General features: G+C 42.4%; 2 protein-coding genes across 51 annotated transcripts in view; one reads left to right on the top strand and one right to left on the bottom strand.

Moving 5' to 3' along the window:
* Erich1 (glutamate-rich 1) overlaps nt 1–15,608 on the bottom strand; it is a gene marked incomplete at its 5' end in the record, with an annotated part of 52,793,804 nt that overhangs the window by 29,055,952 nt on the left and 23,722,244 nt on the right.
* The window catches only part of Sorbs2 (sorbin and SH3 domain containing 2), a 190,917-nt gene that overhangs the window by 124,021 nt on the left and 51,288 nt on the right, over nt 1–15,608 (top strand). For 31 of the 51 annotated variants that reach the window (XM_087587377.1, XM_087587375.1, XM_087587349.1 and 28 more), the window contains 4 exon segments: nt 4,358–4,530; nt 10,730–10,796; nt 11,483–11,527; nt 13,445–13,619. In XM_087587377.1, the coding sequence (XP_087443503.1) occupies nt 4,358–4,530; nt 10,730–10,796; nt 11,483–11,527; nt 13,445–13,619 (460 nt within the window). 51 annotated transcript variants of the gene reach the window in all.

Raw genomic sequence — 15,608 nt, 5'->3', positions numbered from 1 at the left:
ACTTTACTGTGGCAGCCATATATCACAAAAGAAAAATACAAGGTGACATAGTGATGTGCAACTGACAGGCAGTACGCTGGTGACCCTCCCTTGGGAAGAGTTAGAACAGAAGGGTCTACATTGTAGAAAAGAGGGCCATTGTTAATTGGAGGTGATGGTTCCTTCCATAGCTAAGCCTGGGGAAGGCTAGCTGCTATTTAAATGATGGAGTAGAAAGAACGTGGCGATACCTAGTGAACAAAGGGGAGCTTATGGGACCCAGAAAACAGTAGTGTAGCACTGTTCTATTGAGGAGGCTTCTTCCTTTGTGGGAGAACTTTCATTCTAGAATACTCTTTAGTTACACCTATGGAAAAATTGTTTTAACAATTAAAATAGTCTAACAAGGTGACAGGCTATAGTAACACAGAAAAATCCTAAAGTCCTGGATAACAGTTGTAAACTACTCAAACTGATATTTGAAGGTCGTCTGTCATCACTGGGGTACTAGGAAGCAAATGGGGGGAACTTAAATACTACCTTAAATGAAGATTCCACAATTTATGTGAGTTCTTAATCCTTTGGGTGTTAAATAGTAGGCAAAGCCATGGCCCTTGGTGCTGGGGAGATGACTCAGTAGGTAAGATCACTGTTGCTCTTCCAGAAGTCCCAGGCCCAACTCCCAACTCCCAAATGATGGTCCTCACCCACCTGTGACTCCAGTTCCAAGGGATCTGATGCCCTCTTCTGACCTATAAAGGCACCAAGCATCCATGTGGTGTATCTACATACACACAAGCAAAGCACTCCTACATAAAATAAAATACATAAATCCAATTTAAAATGTTTAAGTTATAGTCTTCCTCCAGTAATAATTATTTCCTAAATAATCATTACGCGTGACTCTTTAGCCCATTGCCTGTCTTAGTGAGCACAGTTCACCTCATTCTACCAGTTAAAAACTATAAATGCTCAAGTATAAATAGCCCTTGACTTTAGGCCTAACCATTATGTAGGTTTGCACATGCCCTTAAGTTATATAAACGTTGAAAATATGAAAATCTGTTTCAAAACTTTAAGCATATGATGTTGTCTATCTGGTGAACTCTTTAGAGCCTCCTGGGTAAGTCCTGTGCTTCAAAAGATAGAATTCTTTACATTCTTATTATGTAAATAGAATTATTTAAATAGAATTCATATATTCTTATGTAGCCAAATATATTAGCATAGCTTGAAAGTAATGTAACAAGTATTCTGCAGTTGCTAAAAATTCAACATAAAAATTCCAAAATGAACCATTATGTCTTAGGTTGAAAAGGTTCCCATGATGCCAAGAACCTAGAGGGTTTTCAGGACAACAAAGCAGAGGATGCTAAGGAAAGCATACATACTTGAACCTCTCAAAAAGAGAGGCCCCATCTTACAGCCACTACCGGTCAGCAACAGAGAGAAAAATGTAGAACATGGAGCTCTACACCATTCTTTGGTTCATAGCAGACCTCCTTCTCTCTTCTCACACCAACTCTTTAACAGAAAGAGTGTGATACCATGAGTTCACTAAAGAGAGCTTTATGTCGACTTCAAGCCCACTCATGGTAAAAACTCAACTTCCATGGTCAACAAAGCCTCTGTGCGGTTTTCAACATAGTCATGGGACTCGTTAAAGAAGAGTCTAAATAGACCCATGCCTTTTCTAACGCCACTCCCGGGAGCCGTTTGTGAAGCTTGCAATGATCTCCTTTCAGAGTGTAAGAAAGAAGGGCTTGTTTGTGCCAAACTTCTCTCTTTGACAACCAGTCCACAGTGCAGTTCTATAACACACTCCACTATTTCAACCTTCTGAAATGGAATTATGGTTTATTATACACAAAAGTGAAACTTTCTAAGTTATTTCAGCTGTAACGTTTTCCTAACTAATCATTAAGTGGGACTCCTTATCCCAGTGTGTCTTAGTGAACAGTTTTCCCCATTCTACCAGATTAAAAATATTCTCAAATACAGACAGCGCTTGACTTTAGACCTAACTAGTGAGTGGATTTTACACATAAACTTTTTAACATGGAAAAGAATTCCCTGCATAAACATTGAATAAGTTCCAATTGGCTACGGCGGGGATGGGAGGGGAATTTACAAGTCTGTTCTGCCCTAGGTGGACTTTAAGACAAAAGATTGCAAATGTAACAGTTTATGAGCCACGTAAGAGAAATAGAAAAAGAACTAGTATTGTGTAACTACAGTCACATGAACTAAACGTGGGGACAGACTCGACACTCTCTCTTATGCTAGAGCTGTGGCACATCCTATATGCTCAGAAAACACTGGTTGCTGACAGAAATTCTAGCACTGTGGCTATCCTGCCAAGGCCAGTGAAGAATTAAATGAAAAGGTCAAGCAGGGCAAAATAACATACTATGGCTTCATTCGGTGTCTGGAAAGATGAGAGTTGTACAAGAAGTGACACAGGAAACAGTTCCTTTCCTAGACTCATCCATTCCATTCAAAAATGCCTTAAGACGCTTCTCTGTTGTAAACTAAATTGAAAGTCGACTTACAGACTTTATAGGCTAATATACTGAATATTAGCCTCGAGAGAGCTTAATGCTAAACAGCCATGTGAAAATGAGTCAAATTCTTAAATGTTTATGTTGCCCTGCACAACATCATCTAAGAATACATATATAATATAAAAGTTCATTATACTATCAATATATGATATAAATATTAGTTGTAAATCATATGTATGAGAATGAAACAAACACATACATGAATAGAATCAGTAGATGTCCTGAAACATAAGAATTTTTCAGCTTCCACAGAAAGGAACTGAGGAACAGATTTTGCTAAAACAGGTCTTTCAAACAGCAGGAAGTCACATCACTGTTGTTTGACAAGATCACCAATAATGTTAATTTTCCAAAGCTATTATTCTTCACTCAGAATGAACAGAGCAGGTAGGGTACACACGCGTTCTCTGTTACCTCTGAAAGTATTCCAGAGAATCATAACCTCAACATTAAGATGGAAATTTGATAAACCTCATGTGACTCAATCCTTAAAACAACTGTCACGTCTTGAAGGATAAAAAACCATAGCATGGGCACTTTACCATCAAACCAACAATATAAAATAAAATTCAATTAATCAGAATTACTGAAAAGCACTTATTTACCCAGGAGCCTCCACTGTCTAGTGCGCATCTGGTTCTAAAAATAATTATCAACTGACTTTTATTTACATTTACTTTTATGGATTTTATCTTTGGGTCAATAATTCTATGGCTTCTCTAAAATACCTCTTACTACTTTTTCACAAGGATCATTATGAGGTGCGACCCGAGTAAACTTTATCGGGCTCATTCAGCTTCTGCTGTCCCCCTCATTCTGTCTTTCCCAAGATTTCTGGAAGGAAAGTGAGGTGGGACACACTTAGTGTCTCCTCAACAGTGGCTGCACACGTCATTCATCAAGTATTCTTCCTCTCGTCCTTCTTTATAATACACCAAAGTCCTTGTTGTCCCATATATGTGTATAATATCTGCTACTGAATGAGACAGAGAAAATATAGGAAAGGGTACAGAGGTAGAAAGAGGATTCTATGATGATTGGCAATCAAGGTATAAGAGGTTAATTTACAGACCATGTGTGTTGATGCTTCAGTCCTTCTTAGAAGGGGTAACAAAAATATTCATAAGAGGAGATATGGAGACAAAGTTTGGAGCAGAGACTGAAGGAATGGCCATTCAAAGACTGCCCCACGTGGGGATACAGCCCAGATATATACAGCCACCAAACATAGACAATATTATAGATGCCAAGAAGTGCATGCTGACAGGAGCCTGATATAGCTCTCTCCTGAGAGGCTCAGCCAGAGTGTGACAAATACAGAGTCAGATGCTTGCAGACAACCATTGAACTGAGAACGTGGTCCCTATTGGAGGAGTTAGAGAAAGGATTGAAAGAGCTGAAGGGGTTTACAACCCCATAAGACCAACAATTCCAACCAACCAGAGCTCCTGGGGACTAAACTGCCATCCAAAGAGTACACATGGACAGACCCATGGCTCCATTTACATATGTAGCAGAGGATAGCCTTATTGGGCACCAATGGGAAGAGAAGCCCTTGGTCCTGCCAAGGTTCGATGCCCCTGTGTAGGGAAATGTCAGGGCAGGGAGGCAGAAAGGAGTGGCTGGATGAGTGAGAGAACACCCTCATAGAAGAAGGGGGAGGAGGGATAGGTAGGATAGGGGGTTTATGGACAGGAAACTGAGAAAGAGGATAACATTTGATATGTAAATAAATAAAAAATATCCAATAAAAGAGACATTTAAAAAATTACGGCCCATGCATCTAACGTGTTCCATGTCAATGTTCTGCTCAGATTCTGCGGAGACATATTCCCAGCATGCCCAGTCGCTAGACGGCACCATGGGAAGCTCCATCCCACTCTACAGATCCTCCGAGGAAGAGAAGAGGGTCACAGTCATCAAAGCCCCGCATTACCCAGGGATCGGCCCTGTGGATGAGTCTGGAATCCCCACAGCCATTAGAACGGTAAGCCGCGAGTGCCAGCACATGTGTCTTTCTGGGTCTATACATGAGCTCCACAAAGGGCGGATTGTGCATAGCTCTGTGCATTCCTAGGGTCTTATGGCATAAAGCTTGTCCTCTGAGCCATCCGAGAGCTCCCATGAATACCATGCTGTGTGGCAGAGGGAGAAAACGGCTGTGAAGATAACCTCAGAGCGTGTTTTCTCCATTCGAATTTAAAACCATGAAAATGGTGGGGTTTGTTAAATAACAACACTTTGTTTTTAACTTTCTATCAGAGCAAGGTGAAGCCTAGAGAGAAAGTGGGGGTGGGAGGTCTGGGGGGTGGGGGGAGTGTTTCTCCTTTCACAGCATGCAATCCCACATGCACTGTAAAAAGACAAGTGATTTGCTTCTTGAAATGGATGTGAGTTAACACCAGGGGATGGGAAACTGTGAATTGGGACTTGGGAGGTGAGATGATTGGAGTGAAGGGAGGTAATATCATGGGAAAAAGCTGTCTCTACAAAGGAGGGGGAGAGGAGAGGAGAGGAAAGCGAGAGAGCGAGAGAGCGAGAGAGCAAGAGAGAGAGAGAGAGAGAGAGAGAGAGAGAGAGAGAGAGAGAGAGAGAGAGAGATGGAATATTTGCACATCCCTCCGCTGAGCCTGCTGAGAGCTCCCTGTACAAGTGAAAGTGTCGAGGGCATTTTTTTTTTTAGTCTTTAAACTCTGCCAAAGCGTTACTCAGTGTGCTGGGGCAGCCCTTTCTGGCAACGCTGCTGGCAGCAACAGAGCCTAAGCAGGCAGCTGTGTGCTGACCGCGTCCACTGCAAGAGGAGGTCTGTGGTAGCAGACAAGGAAGACTGGGGAGCCAGGATGAGAGCCACAGCTTCTCTGCAGGTGAAGGTGGGGGCAGGGGTTGAGAGGAGGAAGCTCTAACAGGCAAAAAGGTTGCCTCTGTGCCCACATAAGGGGCTGAGTGCTGCCAAGAGCAGGTTTTTCCTGAGTGGAAGCACAAGGGACCAGAGACAGTAAGAATCCTAGAAAAAGAATGGGCAGGGTATGGGGCCAGAAGCAACGGTGAGACAGGAAACATGTTGAAAAAGTTTGAAGAAGTATGAGGGGTTCCTTCTGTATTTGAGTTTGCAGTGATCATGTTTTATATACAGACACAAGTTCAGAACTGATTATTCTTGGCATTGGTGTTGTGGTTGAAGCCAAAAAAAGTATATCCGTATAGCATACACCTGGGATTTAGACTTCTCAGATTGTTACGAGTGTTGAATGTAACTAATTATAAAACTCAAAAAAATTGTGTTGGGATGATGATGGTCATATTTAAGTGACAGAAAAATCCCAGGGTGTGTGACTAATACACTCCCTTTTATGACAGTTGTATGTTTCTAATGGCAGTGTTTTGACATTTGCTTTCCTTTCAGAATGTCTAACTTGAAATGGCTAAGTTTGAGTTTTCCCATGATAATGACAGCATAGTGACTCAGGCAGGAATGGTGTCATGGATTCTGTCTGTTAGCCCTCGAGACACAGTGTACACATAGCCTAAGGGATCATTGCTTTCTGTGCAGTTACAGTCTGAAAAGATTCTATCTCATACCTATGGGGGTGTTTTCTAAGTTAGCGAAGGATTTATTTAAAAAAAGCACATTAATGTGACCCGTTCTTCCTCATGTACGGATTTTTAACCTGCAGTGTTTTACTTGAAAAGTGTTGCTTTGTTGTGTTTTTAAGGGAAAATCCAAGATGTTGGAGGTGATTGATAAAGTAATTAATAAAAATAATATTAAATTTATGTTGTCTGCTGCCAAATGAAAAGCACCATATGCATCCACCGAGAGTGTGATGATAATTTCCCTTATAGAAAACTGAAGATGAGTTTTTAGTCACTGCTGAAGCTCCTTATAAGGAGCCCTCGTTTTTTCTGTGTAACTTGCTTGGGCCTTTAAATATGTACAAAGACAGGAGGTAGCCCTACAAATTACACATCCAAGGATAGGTCTGTATTTATAAATGTCTGCCGTCCCTGGGCCAAGAATGCCCAAGGTTATTTTCTTCCCTCCTTCGTGTAGAGAGTGAGGATTATGAGACTCAGGTTGCCTCAGCTTCCTGCTCGGTATGTATGTTAAAGGCTGTACTGGCTGACTGAGCCACGTCAGGGAATCCTCTCAGAGAACTGATGGATACCATGGTAACGGGATAGTGTAAAGTAGTCCAGAGACAGCTGAAAACAAGCACCAAACGCTCTCCGCTTTTGAGTTCTCATGATAGAGGGAGACAGCTTTTCAGGGTGTCCCTTCTCCTGTGACCTGGGATGTCTGTCAGCCTTTTCCTGCCATAGTCTTAAAAGCAGCAACAAAAATCCTCTGAGGCTCAGAGCCCATGAGACTGCGAGAGAAGCCTGACTAACTGAGTGACGTGCAAGATTCCTTTTCTCCTGGTTCAAATAGAACGCTTGCTTGGCTATCTTAGAGCTAGGAGGCGGAGCGTGAAACGGGATTGTCACTGTCGTGTGTGGAGAAAACATCTGTTTTTTAAAGTGTCTGCATGTTACATAAGTGCACAGTGCCAGTGTTTCACAACTAGGAGATGAATGTTGGAGCCCCTTCCCATAAGACCGTGGATAACATCTGCATGGCAGAGTCCCGGAGGTGAGATAGTCCATGCAAAATGCTTGCAGAGGATGCATCTAAAAGTGGATTTCCCAAATGGGGACTTCCGCATCCATCATCTCAATGTAACACGCTCCCAAACGGCACTGTGGAAAGGAACAAAAGTGTTCACAGCACTTCTTCTGGAGAGAGACCCTGAGTCTGCATATCTCGCCCTTACCAGTTTCAGTGTCTCTCTGCCAGCCGGCTGGGCACTTCCTGGCTTCTTTGTGTTCACCATATAAAGCTAGCAGATGGCGTAACCATGAGATCCTGCCTGATATAGGCCCTCTGGCGAGTGTAGACGACAGTGCTGTCTGTCACAATGTATTGCCATATACAGGGATGCTTTTCCTTATTCGGTGTCCTTGTCCCCATTGGCTGTGTCCAGGTACAGTGAGAAGTTATTTTTCTATGCAGTTGTACATTGCTTTGCTGCCACTGTTGCTCTAGCAGCACAAAGGTATAAGAGAAGTGAAGCTTAGTGAAAGAGAAGCCTGCCGTTTAGAAAAACAAATGTCTTCTATAGACACATGTTCAGGTATATTGTGTGTGTGTGTGTGTGTATATTTGTGTGTGCATGCATGTTGACATGTGCATGTGTGTGTGTGGTGTGTGTGTGTGTGGTGTGTGGTGTGGTGTGTGTGTGTGTGTGTGTGTGTGTGTGTGTGTGTGTGTATGCATGGGGAGGCTAGAGGTTGAAGCTGGGTGTCCTCTTCAATTGCTGTCCAGACTTTTTCACCAAACCCAGAGCTGTCTCTACCTCCTCAATTCTGGGATTCCGGGACCCCACTGCCATGCCTAGCCTTCTCCTCGGGTACTAGAAACAGGAATTTGGTTTCTTACACTTAAATGGCAGGTGCATGACTGACATAAATCCTCTCACCAGCCCCCCACCCCATGTTTCAGGATTGTGCTTGAACCAGCAAACAGCAGATTCCTGCTTCTTTGCTGGATTGCCCCTCTGACAGCAGTCTCCACCCCTTGGCCATTTATTTGATTAATGATGCTCTCAAGCTCCCATTGTAGAAAAGGCCGACAGTGCATATGTGATTCTCAACAGAACTGATGTTCTCTGGTAATTGTCAGAACTGTCTACTTTCAGAAGTCAAAATAAATTTAAATACTGCCTAACAGTTTCTAGGTGGAAAACAGTGCAATGGCCACACATACAAGAGGAAACTCGGAGTATAAAACAACAGTTTCTGTTGTCACAGTGTGAGTCCTAACCAATAGTTTTAAATCAGGGCAATGACTTTGGAAAATCTGGTGCCTTCAGTCGCACACAGAACAGTTAACTTCTGGCCCAACCCGCTGTGAGTTAACTGAGGTGCAGATCTTGCTGAGCAAACTGTTGTACTAAGTCCTAAAAGGGATGTGTGCTTTCACTCATTGTCTGTAACAGAGTCACCTCCATTAAGCTAAGCCCCCTCAGTATTTCACTCCGCACGTTGGAATCCCCACCACTGGTTTTATATTTTGAGTTTTTTTAAGTAGTGGAAGGACTATCCTAAACCCTTAACATGCATTGTAAGAGAATAAGGCAAGGAGTAAAGGAGGAGGCTATCCGGTCTCTACCTCTGGTTTCTGCATACACACCTGTATACACATGCATACACCCCCCACACACACACTCTACCTCCACCCCCAGAAAACAGATACATAGCTTGCTCAATTCCTATTTCTAGAAAGAATTAAGTGGTAACTAAAGGCTCCGAGATCTGGATGTTGCTTAACAACTGGACGTTAATTTCCTATTTGTGCTATAGCTTGCGGCTTCTATCATACCTGAACCCTGGCACAGGCGAGGAACGGCTACTATCAGAGAGTTTATAATTTAACAAAGCGAAAGCTGAATGACTCCAATGTGCTATTAAATAAGTTTCAAAGCCTAGCTGCACTTTCTCTATGCATTATCTGATACATTCAGTATTTTAGTTACTTAAACCAGTAAAATGCTGACTTTGTCTTTACTGAAGCTGATCCAAGTATCTATCCCTTGGGTCAAAAACATCCCCTGGTTCAATTTGTAAATGTTTTCACAGAACTCTCAATATTTAAGCATAATGATAAAGACTAAGGGAGTGGATCTGTTAAATGCTCACTGGGAAAACGTGATTGAGTGCCCGAGTTCCATGCACAACACTCACATAAAAAACCAGGCCTGGTGGCCATAGCTGAAATCCCACAACTGCAGGCAGAACTGGAGGCAGAACGAGGCAGAGGGATTCCTGGGGCTGCCTAGCCTCATTGGAAAAGGCTGGGTCCCAGAGAGAGACCCCATCAAAAACCAAGATTGATTTAGAGGAACAACACCTGAGATGGCCCTGTGTCTCTGTCTCTCTCTCTCTCTCTCTCTCACACACACACACACACACACACACACACACACACACACACACACACACACAGAGAGAGCGCAATAAGCTGGGCTAGTGGTAAATCCCTGTAATTCCAGCACATGAGAGACCAGGTGGATGGATCATGATTTAAAAACTAGTTCAAAATACATGGCAAAACCCTGCTTTAGACACATACACCACTTTCTTCTTCTTCTTCTTCTTCTTCTTCTTCTTCTTCTTCTTCTTCTTCTTCTTCTTCTTCTTCTTCTTCTTCTCCTTCTCCTTCTCCTTCTCCTTCTCCTTCTCCTTCTCCTTCTCCTTCTCCTTCTCCTTCTCCTTCTCCTCCTCCCCCTCCCCATCCCCCTCCCCCCTCCTCCTCCCTCTTCTTCCTCCTCCTCCTCCTCTTCTTCTTCTTCTTCTTCTTCTTCTTCATCATCATCATCATAAAAAGGAGTTAATTTCAATCAAATACTATCTGGTACTAAGCACAGCTGATTTGAATAAATAAAACCATAATACAGAATGTTTCAATTGAGTAAACATGGGATACTCTACTTACAAACTACACAAGGAACAGGGTAAATTGCTGAAATTGGCATCAAGTCGTAGCAGGAATGCAAATCTGCATTAGAAGTATCTGTTATTAGCAATGAAGACTTTGTCCGGGAGTGTTCGCTTGAGTTTTATTAGGAGAGTTGTATCACCATACACAGACATCAGCATAGAGAGCAGAGGTTCTGGAGATAGGTCAGACCCACAGGTTAAATAAAGCCCCTGGTAAAGGTTTCACAGAGAAAAGGCCATCCCACACCATGCACCTGATGAGCATCCCATAGCACAGGCTGGCAGTCAGGTTGTCTCAGACCACTCTACAGCTGGGGAAGTGGGAAGGATTTGAACCTTTGCTAATGTGTATTCATTATTTAGAATGTGCCCCCTAAAGCCGCTGATTACTTAGAGTGTTAGGTAAACTACTTTGGGGACAGTGAGAATTATAGACTCACAGTCACAGCAAGATGTCTGCCATTTATTTTATAGCAGCTGTGAAGGTAGAGGGGGAGAGAGAGAGAGAGAGAAAGAGAGAGAGAGAGAGAGAGAGAGAGAGAGAGAGAGAGAGAGAGAGAGAAGCAACTGGGCACAGCCTGAGTAGCCCTTCGCCTAAACCTAACAGAATTATAACAGAGTTTATAATTCTTGGATGCTCTCTTTAACAGACAGTTGACCGGCCGAAGGACTGGTACAAGACAATGTTTAAACAAATTCACATGGTACACAAGCCGGGTACGTATGTTCTTCTGTTGTTTTGTTTTATATCAAGTCCTTATGGGTTGAAGGATATACTCTCAACTTTTGTATAGGCTTTCTCCACATGAAAGACCCCAGCACACTTGGTGGCCCCCTCTTTTCAGTGTCTCTCCCATTTTTGCCTTATCCCTCCTATATCATAGACCTGTACCTCTGCCTTAACCACTAGCTGTCAAGAAGCCTCCTTAGAGGTGTCCTTGGAGCTTGCCAGGTGTCCTAGTCGTAGCTCACATCTGCACCCAGGTATTGTCCACTTCTATACCCGCTGCTGCTCCCTCTGCCCCCGTGTCTGTTTCTTACCACAAGAGTGAGTGAGGTGGCTTCTCCTAATCCCACTCAGTACAGTTGACAAGTTACCTTAAAAGCACTTAATAAGAAATTATGATGCAGAGGACACAAGAAGGAAGATGAGGACAAGAGACCAGCTTTGCATGTGTGACCAGGGTAGCAAAGTACATTACTTTATGGACAAGATCGCTCGTGCCCAGAGAACATGATGTTTTGAAATACAAAGTGCTGTTATATGCTAGGGAAAAAAATTGCTGTTTTTTGTTTTTGTTTTTGTTTTTTGCTAGTGCATTTCTGTCATTGCTCTGACCTTCTGCTGTCTTGGCATCAAGACGGCAGCATCTGGATTACTGTGTTTATGTTTCATTTTCTAGATGAGGACACAGACATGTATAATACTCCTTACACATACAATGCAGGTAGGATGGCTTTCCTCGATTGCTCATGATGTCCAATCACACTCTACTGTTCGGAAGAGCCTCAGTCCTTTGTCTTGCCACTCAGACCCCATGTTGTCCGTTCCTGTGATGACAGGCAGATTCCCTACTCCTTTCCTCAGAGCATGCCTAACAAAAGATTGATCCTTTCTCCTGGAAGTGGGAACTAACACCGGTCTGCGTCATTCATCCATCTGCCGTTGGTTATTGTCAACCTCAGGAATGTTTAGCCACCATGTGAAGGGTCAGGGTGAGAGAACAGACTAGGACCTGGGTTACACAACAAAATAAAGATCCTTTTTTTATCAGTAGAAAGAGTGATTATGATTGCATAAAACCTCTCACCTATTATTCCCAAAAAAACAAACAAATCCAAGTGATTTAAGACCAGGCTCATGCTCCAAAGGAGAGCCATTCACTGAAAGATGTGAAAGCCCTCTTGGCTGAGCCAGTTTCCTGACTCCTGTTGCCAGTGCTCATAATGGAAGGACTTCAGCGCCGCCATTCCCATTTGTATTTGAATGTGCTGGTTTCCTGTGGAGTGGTCTTCATGCTCGTGTGCAGACCCCTACAAGATGCCCTCTCCCATCAGTTTTTCCTGAATATCCCATCAGGAGATTCTACCCAGCCTTAGCTGTAAGCCCAGGGTTGTGCCCTCATCTAGGATCCTCTTTGCCACCCTAACAGAAATCTCTATGAGGCTCTTCCCCTCTCTAAAACCTGATGGCCAGCAACCAGGCCTTTAGCTGGGTGGTTTTGCTGTTCAACTCTGAAGATAAGCAAGGGGGTAGGGGAGGTAAAATAAACAAACAAACAAACATCAAGGTCCTGGCCTCTGAGTTAGACTCTATATCCCTATATTCCTACAGGAAGTCCATAAAGTAAATACCCCCTTCCTGGCCCCAGTCCATCAAACCCACCTCACTGAGTCACCTCACAAGCTGAAGTCTGTGGAACTTAAGAACTAACAGATGTCCAATGTCACAACTCATGGGAACACACGTACACCAAGAAGCAGTCCCGCCCAGATAGACTTACCCCAAGATTGAGATGATGAGAAACGAAGAATTTTTATATACTTTCAAATATTGAAATCAGTGTGCCTCCCTGGTCATTAATAAGCTGCAGTTTAGTCATGTTACCCTGTAAAGACTGGAGAGTTTTATCTCTCAGTCTGTCAACAGAACACCTATAACCCCTCTCTACTTCCTACTATGCTAGCCCATGGCTTTGCGTCTTGCGTAATATTTCTGCCATGCTCTTCCACCCGTCAAAGCTGGTCCTTCAGGGTCTGTAACATACTCTCTGTCTCGTTCATCGTCTTCTAACATCCTCTGATTCTGACCATGTCTTTCTCCCTTGGATGTTTATTAACGATCACTGACTCTTCCCCATCACACACCTTTTTTGTAGCATCTTGTTGAGGAGGGTTCATGTCCTGTGCGGGAACAGCACCTCGTGTACAAGCATGTTCAGTATTTGTTGGATTGCAGTTAACATAGCAACTGTCATATGTCAGTACTAGGAAATATTAGCCGCCATTTTAATCTTCCTCTGTAAGTTTACCTAAGGTGTTAGTTTCTGTAATTGAGAGGAAACCTTGCTGAGTATCTGTAACTCTATTTTTACTAAATAGCCTGAACTTACCACTAATTCTGCAATGACTGGTGATTGACTATAATCAATACATATGTGTAAAACCAATTGATGTCTAATTAATAAGTGATAATTTGTAAATTAATATTGATAAATTAATAAATAATGCACTGCTTAATGTGTATATTAAAATAATGTTTATTGATAATTTTTGCAAATCCATTGGTGATTTTGCAGAACCCAACCACTAAATGCATTTTTAACTTATTTGCCTGTTTTGCTGGTTTTTCCTTTTCATGGTAGGTCTGTACAACTCGCCCTACAGTGCTCAGTCACATCCTGCTGCAAAGACCCAGACCTACAGACCTCTTTCCAAAAGCCACTCGGACAATGGCACCGATGCTTTTAAGGAGGCACCCTCACCAGTGCCTCCCCCACACGTTCCACCACGACCAAGAGATCAGTCTTCAACAGAAAAGTAAGGCTCCTTCCGCAAAGATGGCTTCTCTCAGGATAAAAACCAGCCCACAATGGTACTCAGTGAAGAATCAGCCCAGCATTGTGTAGTGAATTCACGCATGGACTTATCAGTTGATATTAAACATCACTTCAGAGATTATGCTGAATACTTTCAGGGAAGTCTGGGTCATGCTAGCATAATGTTCTAAATTAACCTGATGTATCAGGGACATAACCTTTATTTTTTTGTTTAATAAGCTCATATAGGAAATAAAGAGACTAAGGATAGTAGTAGAGCACTTATCCAAGTGCTACAAACACACACAATAGCTTACTATTGTGTCCATATCAGCCTGGGGCATGAGGCTCAGTGGCAATGGCTTCCTCCACACACTCTGGCCTCTGGGTCCAATTCCTGAGCTGAAAGGGGCTAAAGTATGGCACATCACTGTGTAATCTCAGTCTTCAGGAAGCTGAGGCATGAGTTCAAGGCCACTGAGCTACATAGTAACTTCCAAGCCAGAACTGGCTACATTGTAACATTCTATCTCAAAACAAGCACATATTAAAAATAAAATAATTGGAGACGATTGGCACAGATCCCCTCTGCTGCCCCACATTAGAAAGAGACCGAGCGGTTAAGGTTTTTGTTTTCACAGGTTTGAAAGTTCAGATCTTTTAAGATGCATTTTAGAAACCAAGGGAAATTATTCTTAAATTATAAATAAGGCATTATTTAACAAGTATCTGTGAGTCACTTTTGCCAGTTGTTTTAGCTGATTCTCATTTTCATTTCTGCACTGAAATATTTTTAAATAGGCTATTCACACTCAAGTTAAATTTTTATGAACACATTTCATTTGTGTTAGTTTAGCAGGACTGTGGCTAATATTTCTATGTCTTGGTAATCTTTACTGAAAGCTGATTATGAGGCAAGCACCAGGCTAGGTACTCCCATTGATTGCATTGTTTTATCCTGGAAACAACCCAGTGGAACATGTTCTACACCACAGAGAAAGAAATGGGTTAGAAAATTACAATAATTTGTTCTATTTGTATGGATAGAGTGTCTAAGTCAGGATTTAACCTTGGCTTCTCCTAAGTCCAAAGCCTATGCTATCTCTACTGATAGTTAATAAATAGTAATTGAAAAGATGTTTATTATTGGTTTTTGTACTACTGATTAAGTATTTTCTATCATTATGATCTTGGTTACTATTCTGTTGCCATAAAGAAACACCATTACCAAAGCAAACCTTAAAAGGAAGCATGTAATTAGGGGTCCATTTATAGTTTTAGAGGCAAGCAGTCAGGCAAGGCGCTGGGGTGGTAGCCAAGAGCTTTACATCCTGGTCTACAGGCAGCAGGCAGAGAGACAGACATTAGCCCTGGCTTGGGGTTTTGAAACCTTAAAGCAGTAACACACCTCCTCCAATAAGGCCACACCTCCTAATTCTTCCCAAATAGTTCCACTAACCTGAGGACCAGGCATTCAATTCTATAGGAGCCATCGACACACAAACCAACCACACACCTCATAAAAAGTATACTCAACACCAGTAAAATTGCATCCCTAGGAAGAGTTGCAAATCATCTGTAGGATCATGATGTAATTAATACATAACAAAAATAAATAGCACATGTCAAGGAATTTTCACCTTAATACCTCTTCCCTCACGATAAATTGTGTAGAAGTACAAATGTCTTTAAACTGAGAAATAATTAGCACTGCACATTTTTTTATGAAATTTCTCCATGATGCTCAGACAGGACACAGTTTCTCACAGGTAGGAAATCTGAGGCGGGAGGCAGTGCAGGCTCTGCTGGATGGAGCTCGCTGGTTCTCTCCACACCTAGGACTTGCTTCTCCTTTTCTCTTAGAGCACTCTGTGCCTCTTATTCCATAGAGAAAGAATTTCCAAACTCAAAAGATAAAAGGTCCTTTCCCTCAAATAAAAATTAAATGAATAAATGTATATAGAATGATTCTTCCACCCCTCCAAAGGAA

The sequence above is a fragment of the Rattus norvegicus genome, chromosome 16, assembly GCF_021556685.1.
Source record: "Rattus norvegicus strain SHRSP/BbbUtx chromosome 16, alternate assembly SHRSP_T2T, whole genome shotgun sequence".
In the NCBI taxonomy this organism is placed as follows: domain Eukaryota; kingdom Metazoa; phylum Chordata; class Mammalia; order Rodentia; family Muridae; genus Rattus; species Rattus norvegicus.
Note: the sequence above shows the minus strand (reverse complement) of the source record. Positions and strands in the feature narration are given on the sequence as shown.